Source organism: Mustela nigripes, chromosome 17, assembly GCF_022355385.1.
Source record: "Mustela nigripes isolate SB6536 chromosome 17, MUSNIG.SB6536, whole genome shotgun sequence".
NCBI lineage: Eukaryota > Metazoa > Chordata > Mammalia > Carnivora > Mustelidae > Mustela > Mustela nigripes.
The window spans coordinates 3,488,305-3,510,287 of record NC_081573.1 but is presented as its reverse complement, the minus strand read 5'-3'; the positions used below and the strand labels follow the sequence as shown (position 1 = coordinate 3,510,287).

Here is a 21,983-nt window from a genome sequence, read left to right as displayed (position 1 = left end):
AGTAGTTCAACACTTTCTCCAAAGATCTCTAATTTTAATATGCCTAACGACTGTTGTTCTGGAGTGAGTCTGCTGTCAAGTCTGTGTGACTGAAGCCATAGCATAATTTGCAGATCTCAACATGTGCATGCATAGCACCTCTATGTTTGTAATAAATGTTGGATGTATGTATAGAAATCATGTGATCATGAGCAGACACAGTGTGTCAGAGCACAGTTGCTGGAGTGGACATGTTTTCTATAACTCTGGGTCTATGAAGTGCTTAATGGATTAAATACTTTTGTATCAATTGGTTATGGAGAGACTTTTCCCATTAAAGTAGGGAAGCATCATTTAAGAAAAATAGAACTTAATATATTTCAGACATGACTTTTAGACTCTAATGTATCTTGTGTTGTATATGCTGCTATTAAATATTAGAATACAAATCTAAAAACTATGTCACATATACAAGATACAAGGTTTTTGCTGTACATTAAATTTTGCATTTCTGGTATTTCAGTATCTTGCACAGATCTTGCTTTACAGCTACTAATTTTATTTCATCAGGTATTCATAATTACATACATATATGATCTGAATGTAGTCATTATTTTGTTTCTACTTTACACAATGTAATCTGGCAATGGTGCTTCTTGTACAGAATCTATGCCTTTTATGTTTGTTCCTGGAATGAAAGCAAATGATTCTTTCTGTTGATGTGCTAATTTTAAGTCATTCTTACATTCATTTAGTCCTGCTTGTCATGGGACAGGGTCCTGCATCTTTGTAGTACTGTAATCAGTGCATCTATAGTTTATTACTAATTGAAAAGCTTTATTTAAGTTTATATTAGGTTATGGAACAGTCTTCCTAAATAAGTGAAAACTCATCATTAAGATCAGTTTAAGTATGGTAGCAATCTCAATTCAGATGACAAGGTGCAAACATAAGACTAAATTGAGATCTGGTTTATTTAAAGAACCACAACTAACTATTATTTTTGTATATTATGGATTCAGGCACTAGCCTTGTGACCAGCCCAGCCCAGTTCCAGTCCCCACCCTGGATTGGTAAGTGAATTGAGACAAAGCAGTTCACCTCTGTGTAACTTTGTTGTCTTCATCTTTATGAGGAATGCAGTGAGGAATGCCTCCTGAATCTGTGAGAAATAAGAAGTGACCCCCATGGGTGGCCATTAAACCAGCAATTCACACTTGCAAGTGTTCGGTAATGGTTGTGTATGTAACTCTTGGAAGGCCCTAAATGACAGAAGAAGTTTAGTATTTCAAAGTAGGGAGTGTAGAAATGTGAAGAATATCAGATTTCAATTGACACAATTCATGTGGTCCACATGTGATATTCCCATGCAGGATCCTCTGGCCTAGAAAACAAAGATCAGTCACTGATATTTGACTGAGACCTGACAGGATGGCCACAAGGGATCTGACAATAGGAGTGATCTTCTTAATAAAGACTCTGGTTGGAATTCTGGGGAACTTCTCTCTTCTTTACCATTATCTCCTCCTTGATTTTACTGGGTATAAGCCAAGGCCCACAGATTTGATTGTCAAAAACCTGATTGTAGGCAACATTTTGGTCCTGTTCTCTGTTGGAATACACAATACAATGTTATCCTTTGGGTGGTATCACATCCGCAGTGATTTTGGATGCAAAATTTTCCCCTATGTTTGTAGGGTGGGCAGGGGGGTGTCCATTGGCACCACCTGCCTCCTGAGTGTCTTCCAGGCCATCACTGTCAGGCCCAGGAACTCCAGATGGGCAGCACTTAAAGGAAAATCTCATCCCAAGTGCATTGTCGCTTCAATTGTCTTGTGCTGGGTCTTGCAGATATTGGTAAATGTCCTGTCTCCTTTGTTTATGACTATCACTTTGAACAATGAAAACATCACAAATAGGAAAAGTTTTGGATACTGTTCAATTATTCGTCATGAGAAAAGCAAAGACTTGCTGTATACAGCATTGTTGTCATTCCCTGATGTGCTATTTTTGGGGCTCATGCTCTGGGCCAGCAGCTCCATGGTCTTCTACCTGTACAGGCACAAGCAGCGGGTCCAACATGTTCGTAGAACCAACATCTCCACATTGACCCCTGAGTCTACAGCCACCAAAACCATCCTTCTCCTGGTGAGCACCTTTGTCTACTTTAACACCCTCTCCTCTATCTTTCATACTATTTTGGGTCTTTTTGATGATCTCAGCTGGTACCTTTTGAACATCAGTTTGGTGCTCACTCTGTGTTTTCCAGTCCTCAGCCCCTTTCTGCTCATGAGCCGTGACCCCAGGATATCCATGGTCTGCTTTGCCTGGATAAGGAATATAAAATCCCCTCATGTTATGAGAAACATGTAAATTGTAGGAATTCCCTTAATGTTTCTAATGTTGGTAATTCAGTCATCCTCTCAGGATTCCCAGTACAATGATGAGAAGCTAACAGAACATCTTTTTTTTTTTCCTTCACTCACAGTATGGTGTTTTATTTTGTTTTGTTTTGTTTTTTTTTTTAATAAAAATGATATATATTATTAGCCCCAGCAGTACATGTCTGTGAATCGCCAGGTTTACACACTTCACAGCATTCACCCTGGCACATACCCTCCCTAATGTCCATAACCCCACCACCCTCTCCTGGCCCCCCTCTCCCCAGGAACCCTCAGTTTGTTTTGTGAGATTCAGAGTCTCTTATGGTTTGTTTCCCTCCCGATCCCATCTTGTTTCATTTATTCTTTTCCTACCCCCAAAACCCCCCATGTTGCATCTCCACTTCCTCATATCAGGGAGATCATATAATAGTTGTCTTTCTCTGGTTGACTTATTTCACTAAGCATAATACCCTCCAGTTCCATCCACACCATTGCAAATGGCAGGATTTTATTTCTTTTGATGGCTGCATAGGATTCCGTTATCTATATCTATATCTATATCTATATCTATATCTATCTATATATATATCACATCTTCTTTATCCATTCATCTGTTGATGGACATCTAGGTTCTTTCCATAGTTTGGCTATTGTGGACATTGCTGCTATAAACATTCAGGTGCACGTGCCCCTTTAGAGCACTACATTTGTATCTTTAGAGTAAATACCCAGTAGTGCAATTGCTGGGTCGTAAGGTAGCTCTATTTTCAACATTTTGAGGAACCTCCATGCTGTTTTCCAGAGTGGTTGCATGAGCTTGCATTCCCACCAACAGTGTAGGAGGGTTCCCATTTCTCCACATCCTCGCCAGCATCTGTCATTTCCTGACTTGTTAATTTTAGCCATTCTGACTGGTGTGAGGTGGTATCTCATTGTGGTTTTGAATCTAATGGAACATCTTGATCATCTCCTTCAAAGTTAACAATAAGTCATAATTGTAATTATAATGTGATATTTTATAATTATCTTATAAATACTCATGTGATTAAAGTTTTGCTAATAGCCAGTGGAGGAACACAGAAACTATACAATTATAAACTCCAGGTCCTGAAGTGATCTAGATATTATAGAGAAGGCTTTGAGTGTGTCAGGTAAATTTATTAGGCTAAATTTCCCAGAAGTGAAATTGTCAGGGAAGTATAGGAAAAGGACCATGAAAGTGGATCAGCATGTGTCAAGTTAGGTCAAACTGCAGAGAATTGTACTGGAGGGGAAATTCAATCAGTGAGTACAGCTTTGGGGGGCCAGTTATTATTTTGTTGTTTTCTTACTAGAGGGGCAATACTCAGTCATGTGAAGTATGATGTCATGGGAGCTTGGGAGATGAGCATTGTAAACATTTTCAGGTAGAAATGGACAGATTGAACTGAAATGGGTAGTGGTGAGCATAGAATTACATTTTACCTAACTCTTAAACAACATCAGGTGATTGTAATAATTGTAAATGACATGAATTCCATAGAATTGGCATCTGTGGAAGACAGATCTTTCTCTCCTTTGTGGATGTGACTTGGGCTTGTTGGCAAGAAAGAGGTTTGGTGTTGAACACTCATGTTCCTGATGTGATGAGAGGAGTTTATGGTGGGGCTTTCCAGTGAATTTGGAGCTGTGAAGGGAGAGTCATTTGAAAGGCAGAGACCTAAATCTTTTCTGTTTATGTTCCAGCTTGTAGTTCCTTGGTTTTCAATTTTCCTCAATTTTAGGGGAGTTTTTTTTAAAAACTTTTAATTTTTTTTAGCTTAGAGAAAGCGAGCGAGAGAGAGAGAGAGAGAGCGAGAGAGCGAGAGCTTGTGTGTGTGTGACCGTGGAGGGACAGAGGAGAGGGAGAGGGGGAAGGAGACGCAAACTGAAGCCAACTGAGCTTGGGGCCTGACTTAGGGGCCCCATCCTGCAACCACCAGATCACAACTTGGGCTGATACCAAGAGTATGACCCTCAATGGACTGAACCACCCAGTACGCCTAGGAGAGATTTTTATATAGTTTATGTACGTATCTACATCTATATAGAGATATCTATCTGCATCTACATGTAGATTTAAAAATTTTTTTTAGTTAATTAATTTATTTTCAGAAAAAAACAGTATTCATTATTTTTTTCACCACACCCAGTGCTCCATGCAATCCGTGCCCTCTATAATACCCACCACCTGGTACCCCAACCTCCCACCCCGCCGTCACTTCAAACCCCTCAGATTGTTTTTCAGAGTCTATAGTCTCTCATGGTTCACCTCCCCTTCCAATTTACCCCAACATGTAGATTTTTGTAGCTAATATACCCATGTGTATGTATATATATTTACAAATATATTTATATCTATATCTATATATGTATCTATATTTTATATAGTTTATAGGTATAGATAGAGATAATTATAGATTATATGTAGAAGTTTGTACAACGGAGTGAAATATATTGGAGCTCACATGAAACACTTAAATATTTTCTTCAAATTAGATCACAACACAAGAAGAAGAAATGGTAGATATTGACACACTCATACCTACAGTTGTGCATGTAAGGATCTATTGTATGATCTCTGTGCCAATATGCAATATAGATGCAGAGTTAATCATGTTTGTTATCCACCAATCAATATAATGGAGCTTTGTTTTTGGGGGGAAATTTCAATAGTATCAGCTATTGTAATGACCAAGTCAATGCCTATGTGATCTGACGCGTATATATCCATACTAACTCTTTGATTGTTAAAGATCCATGAAATGCACTTTAAAAAAAAAATTTATTTCTTTTCCCAGCGTAACTGTATTCATTGTTTTTGCACCACACCCAGTGCTCCATGCAGTCCATGCCCTCTCCAATACCCACCACCTGGTTCCCCCAACCTCCCACCCCCTGCCCCTTCAAAACTCCCAGATTGTTTCTCAGAGTCCATAGTCTCTCATGGTTCACTTCCCCTTCCAATTTCCTTCAACTCTCTTCTCCTCTCCATCTCTCCTTGTCCTCCATGCTATTTGTTATGCTCCACAAATAAGTGACTTTTCATTTTCCTACCTTAACTCTCTTATTTTGCCATATCTCTTGAAATAATACCCAGTGTACAGAGGAAATATATTTGATTTTAATGAGCTAATTAGTGTGAAGATGGCATTGCCAGGTGACAGTCCAGAGGAAAAGGGCTGTCCTCCACTCCCTGGAAGTCCTGTTCTTTCTAAGTGGGTGGTATTATGCTACCTATTCCTACTCTTCATTTTCTTCATATTTCTGTACAAATCTCTCCTGCTACCATCTCCAACGCCCAGCCTAGTAGCGGATTTGGTTATACCTCTCCTGAGCTTCGGAATTGAAGGAGTGTGACTCTTTATTGGAACGAGAGGAATCTTCTGCCATTGAAAGATGCCACTTGATATTAGTATGGAATTGACCTTCCTGTCTGCCATGCTGTTGTCCTACTGCCCCCTGCTGCAGACCTTTGTGCTCCGCTGGGAAGTCATCGTGGACAGCATCTTGCGCTTCTGTGGTTCGGAGCTGCTGCCGCTTGAGGTGCTCACCCTGGCTATTTTCTCCAGTATGGACAGAATTTCAAGTACAAAGATTTCACCCACCAGCCGTCATGGGCTGAGGCCACAGATACTTCTGGTCTTTGGCCACACCAGTGAAACTTGGTGGGTCACGTTGTCCTGGGAAAGGTCATAGCTTTTCCTCGGCACAGTCGTTTGTGTAACACACTGAACACGAGGCCACCGGGCATCCTCTTCTAAAGTTAGACCAAGAGTCTAAGAGACTTGTTTGTACTCCATTGTTGGGAGGGGCAAGGCTGTCCCATCCTGGTCCTTCTCAGAAGCATTTCCTGCTGCCCTCCAGTTCTTTTTGATCGTTCTGGCCAGGGCATCTTGTGTGGACTGTGTAGGCTCCTTGGGCTTCCAAAAGGTCTGGAACCACATACTCCCCATAGGTGCTGTGGCACCCCTTCAAATGAGTGCAGAGAACCTCAGGATGGTTGCCTCCCAGCGTGATTCAAAATCCTCTCATCTCGTTCCTTAGAGGCTGAATTCCAGGACTTTGTTAGTAGCTCATAGTGTTATTTTCCTAATCTTACCATGAAAGAAACATTTAAAAATAATAAATGTGTATTTTTTGTAAAAAAATAAAAATTAAAGGAGTTATTATGCAATTTACATTTAATATAATAATTCATACATTTACATATCACTTGGATTTATTTCCTCTATATAGGTAAACTTCTTTTTTACATGTTGTTTTACATTATTATTTTATATAATAATTGACCCCTTGTTTTGAGTTGGGTAGCCTTATTTCTTAGTTTTACCCAGATATTTCAATATATATTTAAATTAAATATATTTAAATTAAATATATATTTAATCACAGTGTCATTTCATTATGTGTATGAAACCCCACCTTTGTAATTTAAGCACAATATTAATCCATTTACCATTACCCATCCGTTTGATTGGTGAGATGTATTTTAAAAATTTAAAGGCACACTCAGCAGTTACAAGTGTGTAGCTCAATGGAAGTTTACACAGTGATCACCTTTGTGTAATTGGTACCAACTACGCAAAATAGAATATTGTCAGACACCCACCCCCCCAAGAAGCCCCTTGTGCTCCTTACCAGGCACTACTCCTCAGGATCATCACTGCTCTGACCTGAAACAGCATAGGTTACTTTAGCCTGTTCTGCATTTGATGTAAAGGAAGTACGAGAGCTTGGATGCATTTGTATTTTGCTTTTGCCCTTCCTCCTGTTGTTTGTGAATTTATTGCTGCATGCTGTTATTGGTCATCCATTGACGTTGCTGTATATGCTTCCATTGTGTATATATAAAGGAATTTATTTGGTCATTCCACTGCGAATGAGCGTAGGGGTGGTCTTCAGTTTGGGAGTATTAGAAATTCTGCCGGTATGTAAATTTAGATTTCACTTTGATGGCATACATACAAATTTCTCTTGGCCATTCTAACTGGTGTAAAGGTATACCTCAATGTGGTTTTTTTGTTGTTGTAGTGTTATGTTAGTCACCATGCAGTACATTCTTTTCTTTTTATTAATTTTTTATTTTTTATAAACATATATTTTTATCCCCAGTGGTACAGGTCTGTGAATCACCAGGTTTACACACCTCACAGCACTCACCCAATGTTAGTTTTTGATGTAGTATTTCATGATTCATTGTTAGAATTTCCCTGATGGCTGATGAGGATGAACACTTTTTCATGTGCCTGCTAGCCATTTGTATGTCTTCTTTGGAGAAGTGTCTGCTCATGTCTTCTGCCCTTTTTTTGACTTGGTTATCTGTTTTTTGGGTGTTGAGTTTCAGAAGTTCTTTTTTTTTAAAATAATTTTATATATTTGAGAGAGAGAGAGAGAGAGAACGAACACATGACAGGGGTGAGGATCAGAGGAAGAAGCAGAATCCCTGCAGAGCTAGGAGCCCAATATGGGACTCAATCTGAGGACTCCAGGATCATGACCTGAGCCAAAGAGGGTTGCTCAACTGCCTGAGCCACCCAGGTGCCTGAGTTTGAGAAGTTCTTTATAGATCTTGAATATCAGCCCTTTATCTGTAGTGTCATTTGCAAATATCTTCTCCCATTCTGTGGGTTGCCTCTTTGTTTTGTTGACTGTTTCCTATGCTGTGCAGAAGTGTTTTGTCTTGTTGAAGTCCCAATAGTTCATTTGTGCTTTTCTTTCCCTTGCCTTTAGAGACATATCTTGAAAGAAGTTGCTGCAACCAGTGTCGATGAGGTTATTGTCTATATCATCCTCTAGGATTATGATGGATTCCTGTCTCACATTGAGGTCTTTCATCCATTTAAAGTTGATCTTTCCATATGGTGTAAGAGAATAGTCCAGGTTCATTCTTCTCTATGTAGCTGTCCAATTTTCCCAGCATCATTTATGGAGGAGACTGTCTTTTTTTCCAATGGATCTTTTATTCCTGCTTGGTCAAAATTATTTGACCATTGAGTTGAGGGTCCATATCTGGGCTCTCTGTTCTGTTCCATTGGCCTATGTGTCTGTTTTTGTGCTAGAACCATGCTGTCTTGGTGTTCCAAGCTTTGTAATATAGCTTGAAATCAGGCAATGTGATGCCCCCAGCTTTGTAAGATTTTTCTTAAAAAAATCACCAGAGAGAGGGTGACAAATCCTGAGAGACTCTGGACTCCAGGAAACAAACTGAGGGTTCCAGAAAGGAGGGAGATTGGGCAATGAGGTAACTAGGTGTCCAATATTAAGGAAGTCACGTGTTGTGATGAGTACTGGGTGTTACACAAAACTGATGAATTGCTGAACACTACAACAAACACTAACGATGTACTATATGTTGGCTAACTAAAAAATAAAATCAATAATAATAATAATAAATGAGAAAAAAGTGAAATGTGCACCTTGAGATCAAGTCACACTCTCCACCACCAGAGCCAGGCAGGTGCTCCAAGGTCATTCTCCTTTCTAACACAATAAAACTATCCCACATATGGAAGAAACACTTGTGTTATGCCTTCATTTCACTCCCTGTCCATATACAGATTCCCTGCAGTGACACAATGATGACATATTTGTCTGTTCTCAGAAATCTTGGGTCCAGTCATATCAGGGATTTATTTTATTGTATTCATTCTTTAGTCTGTATTGAAGATCAGTTACCACTCTTCCTTTTTCTTTGTCCTCAGTGATAGTGACAGTATTGAGAAATGCTGTCTTTGTTTTGCAGAATGTCCCTCATTGTCGCTGTTTCAGATTGTGTCTGTCATTTTGAGTTCAGGCCCCTCCTTGGAGAACAACTTATAGACACAGATGATGGTGGGACCTCCTGAGTTCCTGAGCTCAGAGGCTAAGTGATGAGGAAATGTCGGTGTCCTAGATGTGTGGTTGAACTTCTTCCTGGGAGAAGCAGGAGAAGTGGTTTGATTGTCAGGGTGAGCTGGGGAGAGAGGGCATATCCACAGATGTTCAGGCTCCTGGAGGAGTGCAGTCATCTCTCAGATGCAGGATAACCAGAAGCCTATTATTAGAGTGGAACACCCCATAGAAGCTCTTTCAGGAAGATACCCAGATGATTGCCAGGCTCATTTCAATTTGAGAAGTAGTGTGGAGCTAAATGGACCTCAGTACTGGGTTCCCAGTTAGGATCACTTGGGGAGATTCACAAACACCATCACTTGTGCTCTACTCACCCCCCATTTTCATTCTGTCAGTCTTTGACTCTGTAGGACACATTTCTAAGAACGGAGCCGAAGCTCTGGCCCATGGGGACCCAATGGGGGACTGCTCTGCATGGGGTGTTTTGTTTTTTTTTAGATTTTATTTATTTACTTGACAGAGTGAGAGAGAGAGATCCCATGTAGACAGAGAGGCAGGCAGAGAGAGGGGGAAGCAGACTCCCTGCTAAGCAGATAGCCTGATGCAGGCCTGGATCCCAAGATCCTGAGAACACAACCTGAGCCAAAGACAGAGGCTTAACCCACTGAGCCACCCAGGCACCCTCTGCATCAGTTCTCTAGAAGCATTTGTATAGGCCCATCCCCAGTGCTGTTTCAGGATTTGGGATGTTTCTAGGAGGGCAATGTTCCTGCCGACAGGTGAGGAAAAACTCATGTCATGACCTTCAGATCAGAGCTGTGTGTCTTTGAATCCCTCCTGCGGTAAAGGATATGCAACAGCAGGTTTTTCTGCATTTCAGGGAACTTCTCCTTGGGGGGAGGCAGGTGACAAGGGAAGATGTATCAGTTTGCTGGTGTTGTCATAAGAGAGACCATGAGCTGGGGTCTAAAGCAATGGAAATTTATTTTCTGGCAGTTCTGGAGGCAAACAGTCCAAGATTAAGGTGTCCTCCAGTCCATGTTCCCTCTGAAGGTCATGATGACGCATTTCTCAAAGGCTCTATCCCAGCACTCTGTTCGTTGCTTGTGGCCAAACAAATTTGTGTTCCCCCAGATTTCCTCTTTCGTAAGGATACCAGTCATGATGGTGGCTAGCTGCCACCCAACTCCACCTGACCACATCTTACTAGATTCTATCTTGAATGACCCTATTTCCTATGAAGGGCATATTTTGAGGGACGGGGAGTTAAGACTTCAGCATATTAATTTTGATGAGACTCAGTGCAACCCATAGTACAAGGGGTATGTTGGTCCTTTTGAAAAGGGAAACTTTTTACTTATTTATTTATTTTTCCAGAAAACAAAAGTTGAGGGAACATTTCCCCACTTCTTTTATATAAAAAATTCTTTTATTGTGTTATGTTAGTCACCATAAAATACAGCATTAGTGGGGCACGTGTGTGGCTCAGTGTATTAAGCCTCTGCTTTCAGCTCAGGTCATTATCTGAGGGTACTGGGACTGAGTCCTGCATCAGGCTCTCTGTTCAGCAGGCAGCCTGTCCCCTCCTTCCCCCGCCTCTATGCCTACCTCTCTGCCTCTCTGCCTACCTGTGATCTTTCTCTCTGTCTAATAAAAATAATTATGCCTCCATCATAAAGGACAAATATCCAACTTTTGTAGCAACATGGACGGGACTAGAAGAGATTATGCTGAGTGAAATAAGTCAAGCAGAGAGAGTCAATTATCATATGGTTTCACTTATTTGTGGAGCATAGCAAATAACATGGAGAACAAGGGGAGATGGAGAAGAGAAGGGAGTTGAGGGAAATTGGAAGGGAAGGTGAACCCTGAGAGACTATGGACTCTGAAAAACAATTTGAGGGTTTTGAAGGGGTGGGGGTGGGAGGTTGGGGGAACCAGGTGGTGGGTATTGGAGAGGGCACGAATTGCATAGAGCACTGGGTATGGTGCAAAAACAATGAATACTGTTATGCTGAAAATAAATTAAAATAAATAAATAAAAGATTTTTAAGAAAAATACACCATTAGTTTCTTTTGCAGTGTTCCAAGATTTGTTATGTATGTAAAGGACACCTTTAAAGTGTGTGTTTTTTTCCACATAATGAGAAAGAGGCCTAGAAAACTGGGGAGCAAAGGGAAAAGGTGAGCTGCATTGGGCTCTCTGCTCTGTAGGGAGACTGCTTCCTTCTCCCTTTCTCTGCCTGCCTCTCTGCCTACTTGTGATGTCTGTCTAGTAAATAAATAAATAAAATCTTTTTTAAAAAAAACAGTTGCTAGCGAGAAACTTGTAGTTGTTCTTCATAATTGGCACCTGGGAGAAAGGTTTTCAAAAATATTCTCAGCTCCCAAGCCTGTCAGTGCCAATGCTGCTTCAGGTGAAATGATAATTGCAGTTGTGAAGGGAGGGGAGCTCCCAGAGTCATAAAAACACATCTCACTGCCCAGCAATCCTCTTGCACCGGTATTGCCTGCTCTGACCATCACCCTGAGCTCTCCAGTTGGGCAGCAGGAAGAATTTGGTGTGTTCTCTGCATCTTTCTACCTGAGAGGTACAATCTGGAAGGCAAGGAGTTGTCTCAGGAGTCCAGGTAAGGGAGCATAGTGGACAAAGGGGGATTTCTATGTATGAATGTGATCCAGTGCCGAAGCCGGGTATGGAGGTGGAATCCATCCTGAGGCAGGAGCTGAGTCAGTAAAGAGAGATGTGGACCTAGATTAGCACCCACCCCTGATGGCTGCTGAGGTCACAGAGTAGAATCCTCTTTGACAGTGACTGTTGTGTTGATGACCAGAGGGGTCATCAAAAATGACTTTTTGAAGGGTTAATTTTAATTCCACTTACCTAAACCATCAGAGTCACATTTTTTTTACATGTACAATATAGTAGTTCAACACTTTCTCCAAAGATCTCTAATTTTAATATGCCTAAGGACTGTTGTTCTGGAGTGATTCTGCTGTTGAGTCTGTGTTACTGGAGCCATAGCATAATTTGCAGATCTCGACATGTGCACACATAGCACCTCCATGTTTGTAATAAATGTTGGATGTATGTATAGAAATCATGTGATCATGAGCAGACACAGTGTGTCAGAGCACAGTTGTTGGAGTGGACATGTTTCTCTAACTCTGAGTCTATGAAGTGCTTAATGGATTAAATACTTGTGTATCAAATGGTTATTGAGGGACTTTTCCCATTAAATTAGGGAAGCATCATTTAAGAAAAGTAGAAATTAATGCTTTTCAGATATGATTTTTACACTATAATGTATCTTGTGTTGTGTATGCTGCTATTAAATATTAGAATACAAACCCAAAAACTATGTCACCTATACAAGATACAAGATTTTTACTGTATATTGCATTTTGCATGTCTGGTATTTCAATATCTTGCACAGATCTTGCTTTACAGCTACTAATTTTATTTCATCAGGTATTCATAATTACATACATAATACATATATGATCTGAATGTAGTCGTTATTTTGTTTCTACTTTACACAATGTAATCTGCCAGTGGTGCTTCTTGTGCAGAGTCTATGCCTTGTACATTTGCTCCTGGAATGAAAGCAAATGATTCTTTCTGTTGATGTACTAATTTTAAGTCATTCCTGCATTCATTTACCCAGCTTGTCATGGGGCAGGGTCCTGCACCTTTGGAATACTCTAGTCAGTGCATCTATAGTTTATTATTAACTCTAAAGCTTTATTTACATTCATATTTGATTATAGAACAGTCTTCCTAAATAAGTGAAAACTCATCATTAAGAAAAGTTCAAATATGGCAGCAATCTCAATTCAGATGACAAGGTACAAACATAAGACTACACTGAGATCTGATTTATTTAAAGAACCACAGCTGACTATTTTTTTTTTTTATATAGTATGGATTCAGAGTACCAGCTTTGTGACCAGCCCAGCCCGGTTCCAGTCCCCACCCTGGATTGGTGAGTCAATTGAGACAAAGCAGTTCACCTCTGTGTAACTGTGTTATCCTCATCTTTATGAGGAATGCAGTAAGGAATGCCTCCTGAATCTGTGAGAAATAAGAAGTGACCCCCATGGGTGGCCATTAAACCAGCAATTCACACTTGCAAGTGTTTGGCAATGGCTGTGTATATAACTCTTGGAAGGCCCAAAATGACAGAAGAACTTTGGTATTTCAAAGTAGGGAGTGTAGAAATGTGAAGAATATCAGATTTCAATCGACACAATTTGTGTGGCGCACAGGTGATATTCCCATTCTAGCCCAGAAAACAGAGATCAGTCACTGATATTTGACTGAGAACTGACAGGATGGCCACAGGGGGTCTGACAATAGGAGCGATCTTCTTCTTCTTCTTTTTTTTTTTTTTTAAGATTTTATTTATTTATTTGACAGAGAGAGATCACAAGCAGGTAGAGAGGCACGCAGAGAGATTGGAGGAAGCAGGCTCCCTACTGAGCAGAGAGCCTGATGCGGGGCTCCATCCCAGGACCCTGAGATCATGACCTGAGCCGAAGGCAGTGGCTTAACCACTGAGCCACCCAGGCGCCCCAGGAGCAATCTTCTTAATACAGACTTTGGTTGGAATTCTGGGGAACTTCTCTCTTCTTTACCTTTATCTCCTCCTTGATTTTACTGGGTGTAAGCCAAAGCCCACAGATTTGATTGTCAAAAACCTGACTGTAGGCAACATTTTGGTCCTGTTCTCTATTGGTATATACAATACAATGTCATCCTTTGGGTGGTATCACATCGTCAGTGATTTTGGATGCAAATTTTTCCTCTATGTGCGTGGGGTGGGCAGAGGGGTGTCCATTGGCACCACTTGCCTCCTGAGTGTCTTCCAAGCTATCATCATCAGCCCCAGGAACTCCAGGTGGGCAGCACTTAAAGGGACAGCTCCCAAGTGCATGGTCCCTTCAGTTGTCCCTTCAGTTGGCTGGGTCTTGCAGATATTGGTAAATATCCTGTCTCCTTTGCTTATGACCGTCACTTTGAACAACAAAAATATCACAAATAGAAAAAGTTTGGGGTGCTGTTCAAGTATTCGTCTAGAGAAAAGCAGGGAGTTACTGAATGTAGCATTGTTGTCATTCCCTGATGTGGTATTTTTGGGGCTCATGCTCTGGGCCAGCAGCTTCATGGTCTTCCACCTATACAGGCACAAGCAGAGGGTCCAACATATTCTTAGGACCACCATCTCATCATCGCCTGAGTCTACAGCCACCAAAACCGTCCTTCTTCTATTGAGCACCTTTGTCTACTTTATCACGCTCTCCTCTGTCCTTCGTAGTCTTTTGGGTATTTTTGATCATCTCAGCTAGTACCTTTTTTTTTAAATTTATTTATTTGACAGACAGAAATTACAAATAGGCAGAGAGGCAGGCAGAGAGAGGGGGAGGCAGGCTCCCCGCTAAGCAGAGAGCCCGACGCCGGGCTCGATCCCAGGACCCCGAGATCACGACCCGAGCCGAAGGCAGAGGCTTTAACCCACTGAGCCACCCAGGCGCCCCTCAGCTGGTACCTTTTGAACACCAGTTTGGTGATCACTCTGTGGTTCCCAACCCTCAGCCCCTTTCTGCTCATGAGCCATGACCCCAGGATATCCATGGTCTGCTTTGCATGGATCAGGAATATAAAATCCCCTCATGTTATGAGAAACATGTTAATTGTAGGAATTTCCTTAATGTTCCTAATGTTGGTAATTCACTCATCCCCTCAGGGTCCCGAGTACAATGATGAGAAGCTACCAGAACATCTTGGTCATCTCCTTCAAAGTTAACAATAAGTCATACTTGTATAATTGCAATGTGATACTATATTATTATCTTATAAATACTCATTTGTTTGAAGTTTCGCTATTGGTCAGTGGAGGAGCATAGAAAGTATGCAATTATAAACACCAGCTCCTTAGCGAAATAAGTCAAGCAGAGAAAGACAACTATCATATGATCTCCCTGATATGAGGAAGTGGTGATGCAACATGGAGGCTTAAGTGGGTAGAAGAATAAATGAAACAAGATGGGATCGGGAGGGAGACAAACCATAAGTGACTCTTAATCTCACAAAACAAACTGAGGGTTGCCGGGGGGAGGGGGTTTGGGAGAAGGGGGTGGGATTATGGACATTGGGGAGGGTATGTGATTTGGTGAGTGCTGTGAAGTGTGTAAACCTGGTGATTCACAGACCTGTACCCCTGGGGATAAAAATATATGTTTATAAAAAATAAAAAATTAAAAAAAAAATAAACACCAGCTCCTGAAACAATCTGAATATTTTTGAGAAGTCTTTGTGTGTGTCAGGTAAATTTGTCACCTACATTTCCCAGAAGTGAAGTAGGCACTGAAGTGTAGGGGAAGGAGCATGAGAATGGATCAGCTTGTGTCAGGTCATTGGTGAAACTGAAGAGAAATGTACCAGAGGGAAATTCAGTCAGTGAGTACAGGTTTAGGGGTCAGTGGTCATTTTGTAGTTTTCCTACTAGAGGGGCAAGAGTTAATCATGTGAAGTATGATGCCATGGGAGCTTGGGAGATGAGCACTGTAAACATTTTTAGGTAGAAATGGACAGGCTGAACTGGAATGGGTAGTGGAGAGCATAGAATTACATTTTACCTAATTCGTAACATCAGGTGATTGTAACACTTTTAAATGACATGAATTCCATAGAATCCGTGTCTGTGGAAGGCAGATCTTTCTCTCCTTTGTGAAGGGGATTTGGGCCTGTTGGCAAGAAAGGGGTTTGGTGGTGATAATTCATATCCCTAAAGTGATGAGAGAAGTTTATGGTGGAGACTTTCACTGAGTTTGGAGAGCTGAAGGGAGAGCCGTTTGAAAGGTAGAGACATAAATCCTTTCTGTTTATGTGGAGGTTGTGGCTCCTTGATTTTAAATTTTCCTAAATGTAAGGAGAGAGGTTCTTTTTTAAAAAGATTTTATTTATTTTTTTTTATTTTATTTTTTTTATTTATTTACTTAAGCGAGAGAGTGAGAGAGGGTGGGCCCCATGGAGAGGCAGAGGGGAGGGAGACGGGAGGAAGTAGGAATCTGAGGGCGACTCTTCACTATGCATGGACCTGACTGTGGGTTTCATTGCACAACTGCCAGATCATCGCTTGAGCTGAAGCCGAGTCAAACACTCAGTGGACTATTCCACACAGACGCCCCCCCTTGCCCAGAATGATTTTTTATGTAGTTGATATCTACATGTGTATCTATCTATACCTAGATATAGATATGTATGTTCTTTTTTTAAGCTTTATTTATCCATTTGACAGAGATCACAAGCAGGCAGAGAGGCAGGCAGAGAGAGTGGGGGAAGCAGGCTCTCCACTGAGCAGAGAGCCCAATGTGGGCTCGATCCCAGGACCCTGGGACCATGACCCAATCTGAAGGCAGACGCTGCAACCGACTGAGCCACCCAGGTGCCCCTAGATATGGATGTTATTTAGACTGTGTATACAACTTTGTTACAAAAAGTGGAACCCATATTTGTAGCTCACATGGAACACTTAAATTGTTTCCAGAAATTTGATCACAACACAAGAAGAAAAAATAGATATTGACACACTCATACCTATAGCTGTGCATGTATGGATCTATTTGTATGATCTCTTTGCCAATATACAATACAGATGTAGAGTTAGTCATGTTTGTTATCCACCAATCAATGTACTGGAGCTTTGTCCTTTAGGGAGAAATTTCAATAGTATTAGTTATAATAATGCCCAAATCAAGGCCTATGTGATCTGATGTGTATATTGCCATGCTGATTGTTTGATTGTTAAAGATCCATGAAACGCACTTTTCATTTCCCTATTTTAACTCGATTGTTTTGCCATATCTCTTGAAATAACATCCTGTGAACAGAAGAAAAGTGTATGTTTTATTTTAAATGGAGTAATTAGAGTAAAGATGGCACTGCCCGGTGGTTGTCCAGAGGAAAAGGGCTGTCCACCCCATGGAAAATCTGTTCTTTCTGAGTGGGTGGTCATATGCTACCTATTCCTGCTGGAACTCTTCATATTTCTGTATGAAGCTGTCCTGCTACCATCTCCAATAGCTGATCTAGCAGTGGATGTGGTGATACCTCTCCTGAGCCTTGGAATTGAAGGAGTGTGAGTCTTTCTTGGTGCAAAGGGAAATCTTTGCCATTGAAAGATGGCACTTGGTATTAGGATGGACTTGACCTTCCCATCTGCCATGCTGTCCTCCTACTGCCTGCTACTGCAGACTTCCGTGCTTTTGCCAGGATGTCATCATGAACAGCACCTTGCTCTTGTCCTCAAGCTGCTGCTTGAGGTTCTCACTCTGGCTGTTTTCTCCATTATGGAAAGGATTTCAAGTACAAAGATTTCAGCCAGGAGCCATCATGGGCTTTGGCCACAACAGTGAGACTTGGTGGGAGAGTTTGTCCTGGGAATGGTCACAGCTTTTCGTCAGCACAGACATTTGGGTAATACACTGAGCCCAAGACAGTGGACATCCACTACTATATTTTTTAGGATTCTATTTATTTATATTTGAGAGACACAGAGAGAGAGAGAGACAGACAGACAGACAGAGAGTGCATGCAGGAGCAGGTGAGAGGGGCTGAGGGAGAAGAAGACTCTCACTGGGCAGGGAACACTCAGTCCCAGGACCTTGGGATCATGAACTGAGCAGAAGGCAGATGCTTAACTGATTGAGCTCCCAGGTGCCTGGCGTCCATTTCCAAAGCAAGCCCTCTGCTATCACAAGAGACTGTTCTACCCTCCAGATTGGGAGGGGCAAGGCTGCCCCCTCCGAGCCCTTCTCAGAAGCAATTTCATGCTGCTCTCCAGTTCTCTTTGATATTCCTGGCCAGAGCATCTTGTGTGGACCAAGTAGTAAGTAGTAGTGTGGGCTTCAAAAAGGATCAGAGTCTCATACTCCCCATATGTGCTGTGCCACCCTTTATAGTAGCAGAGAGAGCCTTGGGATGATCTGCTCCCAGGGTGACACAAATCCCCTCAACTCGTTCCTCAGAGACTAAGCTCCAGGACTTCTCAGTAGCTCAGTGTTATTTTCCTGCTCTTATTTTGAAAGACACATCTAAAAATAACAAATTTGCATTTTGGGGTCAAAAAACAATAAAGGAAGTAATAACTCCATTTACATTTACTATAATAATTCATATATTTACATATAAGAGGGTTTATTTCCTCCTTTTATATATGTAAACTCTTAATTTTTAAACATAATTTTCATTAATTGAAAACATAATTTTCATGTTATAATTCCATGTACTAATTGACCCCTTTTCTGAGTTGTATCCTTATTTCTTAGTTCTATTTATTATTTTTTTTTATTTTAAAAATTGGGGGGGCTCCTGGGTGGCTCAGTTGGTTAAGCAACTGCCTTTGGCTCAGGTCATGATCCTGGGGTCCTGGGACTGAGTCCCACATCGAGCTCCCTACTCAGCAGGGAGCCTACTTTTACCGTTCTCCTCTCTCTTCTCATGCTCTCTCTCTCTCTCAAATAAATATATATAATCTTAAAAAAATTAAAAAAAGAAAATTTCTTATTGTTACTTACCATACACTACCTCATTAGTTTTTGGTGTTGTTTTCCATAATTCATTGTTTGCGTATAACACCCAATGTTCCCTGCAATATGTGCCCCCCTTAATCCGATTAATGGGCTATCCCATACTTTCACCGCTCCCAAATCCTGTTTGTTTTTCAGGATCCAAGGTCTCTCATGGTTCATCTCCCCCTCCATTTTCCTCCACCTTAATTTTCCCTTCTTTCTCCTAATGTCCTCTATGTTATTCATTATGTTTCACAATAAGTGAAACCATATGATAACTGAGTTTCTGTTGTTATTTCACTTAGCATAATCTCCTCTACTCCCATCCATGTGGATGCAAAATTTTAGTGTTCATCTTTCCTGGTGACTGAGTGATATCCCATTGTATATATGAACCACATCTTCTTTATCTGTTTGTCTTGTTGAAGGGCATCTCGGCTCTTTCCATAGTTTGGCAATCATGGACATGGATGCTATGAACATTGGGCTACATATGGCCCTTGTTTTTACTACATCTTTGTCTTTGGGGTAAATATCCAGTAGTGCAATTGCTGGGTCACAAGGTAGCTGTATTTTGAATGTTTTGAGAAACCTCCACATTATTTTCCAAAGTGGCTGCACCAACTTGCATTCCCACCAACAATATTAGGAGGGATTTGAGGGAGGTTTTTGTTCCCTACATCAGTATCTTTACCAGTTATTGGTCTGTTCATGTGGCCAGTTTCTTCTTGTTTCAGAGTGGTAGTTTTTTTAGGTTTCCAGGAAGGCATCCATTTCTTCCAGGTTGCTTAATTTGTTGGCATGTAGTTTTTGTTTTTGTTGTTGTTTAGGACCAACTTTGCAGTATACCATAGGTTTAAGACTGATGTGTGTTCATTCTCATTAGTTTCCATGAATTGTTTAAGTTCTTTAATTTCCTGGTTGACCCAGTCATTATTTAGCAGGATGCTCTTTAAATTCCAAGTGTTTGACTTCCTTCCAAATTTCTTCTTGTTGTTGTGTTCCAGTTTCACAATATTGTGGTCTGAAAATATGCAGGTATATTCTCAATCTTTTGGTATCAGTTGAGACCTGATTTCTGACCAGGATATGGCTACTCTGGAGAGATTTCCATGTTCACTCAAGAAGAATGAGTATTCTGTTGGTTAGAATGGAGTGTTCTGTATGTATCTATGATGTCCTGGTCCAGTGTGTCATACAAAGCTCTTGTTTCTTTGTTGATCTTCTGCTTAGATAAGCTTGTCAGTGAAGCATTGAGGTCTCCTACTATTAATATATGACTATCAATGTGTTTCTTTATTTTGGTTATGAATTGGTTTATATAATCTGCTGCTCCCATGTTGGAGGCCCAGATATTTACAATTCTTATATCTTCTTGTTGGATGGACCCTTTAAGTATGATATAATGTCCCTCTACATCTCTTACTACTGTCTTTGGTTTAAAGTCCAATTTGTCGGATATGAGAATTGCTACCCCAGCTTTCATTTGAGCTCCGTTGATGTGGTAAATGGTTCTCCATCACCTCCCTTTGAATCAGGAGGCATCTTTAGGTTCAAAATGTGTTCTTGTAGGCAGCCTTTGGATGGGTCCTGCTTTTTTATCCAATCTAAAACGTGTCTCTTGATGGGAGTATTCAGCCTATTTACATTGAGAGTAACTATTGAAAGATATGAATTTGAACTGTAAAGTTCTTTCTATACATTTTCTGTTTCCTCCTGGTCTTGTGACTCTTGGGTTTCTCTTTGATTATAGAATCCCCCTTAATACTTCCTGCAAGGCTGCATTGGTGGTCACATAATTCTTTCATTTCTTCCTATCCTAAAACTTCTTTACATCTCCATCAGTTCTGAATGACAGCCTTGCTGGTTGAAATATTCTTGACTGCATGTTCTTTTCATTTATTACCTGGAGTGTGTCTTGCCCACCCTTTCTGGCTTGCCAGGTGTCTGTTGATAGGTCTGATGTTATTCTGATGTTCCTCCCTCCCTACATAAAAATCTCTTCCCCCGGGGAAGAGTCAGGATGGCGGAGAAGTAGCAGGCTGAGACTAATTCAGCTAGCAGGAGATCAGCTAGATAGCTTATCTAAAGATTGCAAACACCTACAAATCCAACAGGAGATCGAAGAGAAGAAGAACAGCAATTCTAGAAACAGAAAATCAACCACTTTCTGTAAGGTAGGACTGGCGGAGAAGTGAATCCAAAGCAACGGGAAGATAGACGGTGGGGGAGGGGCTGGCTCCTGGTAAGCAGCGGAGCAATGGAGTACAAAATCAGGACTTTTAAAAGTCTCTTCCAGAGGCTAAACCGGGGTGAAGCCCATGTGGGGTCAGCGTGGTCTCAGGTCCCGCAGGGTCACAGAAGGATCAGGGTTGTCTGAGTGTCGCAGAGCTTACAGGTATTATAACGGGGATGCCAGCTACAGAGACAGAGCCAAGGAGTGAGCTCTCAGCTCAGGGTTACCTAGAACCAGTTGCAGGCTTGGTGAGCTTGGAGCGTGGCTGGAGGCCAGGAAGACGGGAGTAATTGGACGCTGTTCTCTGAGGGTGCACTGAGGAGTTGGGCCCCGGGCTCTCGGCTCCTCCAGGCCGGAGACTAGGAGGCCACCATTTTCATTCCTGTCCTCTGGAACTCTATGGAAAGTGCTCAGTGGACAAAAGCTCCCGAAAGCAAACCCAAGCGTTTTGCTGGTAAGGGCAGTGCAATTCCGCCTGGGGCAAAGACACTTGCAAATCACTACAACAGGCCCCTCCCCCAGAAGATCAACAAGAAATCCACCCAGGACCAAGGTCACCTACCAAGGAGTGCAGTTTCAATACCAAGGAGAGCAGCGGAATTCCAGAGGAGGAGAAAGCAAAGCACGGAACTCATGGCTTTCTCCCCATGATTCTTTAGCCTTGCAGTTAATTTAATTTTTTCTTCTTTTTCAATTTTTTTCTCTTCTTCTGCTAATTTTTTTTAACTTTTACCCTTTTCTTTTTTAACTTTTTAAAACTAGTTTATCTAATATATATATATATTTTCTTTGTTATATTTTTTCTTTATTCCTTTTCTTTTTTTAATTGTTTCTTTTCTTTCTTTCTTTTTTGCTTTCTGAACCTCTTTTTATCCACTTTCTCCCCCCTCACGATTTGGGATCTCTTCTGAGTTAGTTAAAGCATATTTTCCTGGGGTTGTTGCCACCCTTTTAGTATT

At 41.1% G+C, this 21,983-nt stretch overlaps 2 protein-coding genes and 1 pseudogene across 2 annotated transcripts; all 3 read left to right on the top strand.

The window, feature by feature from the left end:
* Positions 1 to 1,410: 1,410 nt before the first annotated feature.
* On the top strand, positions 1,411 to 2,352 carry LOC132005489 (vomeronasal type-1 receptor 4-like). The gene has a single exon (XM_059382678.1). The coding sequence runs from the start codon at positions 1,411 to 1,413 to the stop codon at positions 2,350 to 2,352; it is 942 nt and encodes a 313-aa protein (XP_059238661.1).
* Positions 2,353 to 4,901: 2,549 nt separating this feature from the next.
* LOC132005853 (transmembrane protein 216-like) lies at positions 4,902 to 6,080 on the top strand (annotated as a pseudogene).
* A 3,898-nt stretch (positions 6,081 to 9,978) lies between these two features.
* On the top strand, positions 9,979 to 17,360 carry LOC132005852 (vomeronasal type-1 receptor 4-like). Its single transcript, XM_059383360.1, is given in 4 exon segments — positions 9,979 to 9,994; positions 13,795 to 14,525; positions 14,527 to 14,563; positions 17,302 to 17,360. Coding segments are annotated over 4 exon segments (843 nt in total).
* The last annotated feature ends 4,623 nt before the right edge of the window (positions 17,361 to 21,983 follow it).

Coding starts and splice junctions, on each gene's coding strand:
- LOC132005489 (XM_059382678.1), top strand. CDS start 1,411: ATGGCCACAAGGGATCTGACAATAGGAGTGATCTTCTTAATAAAGACT.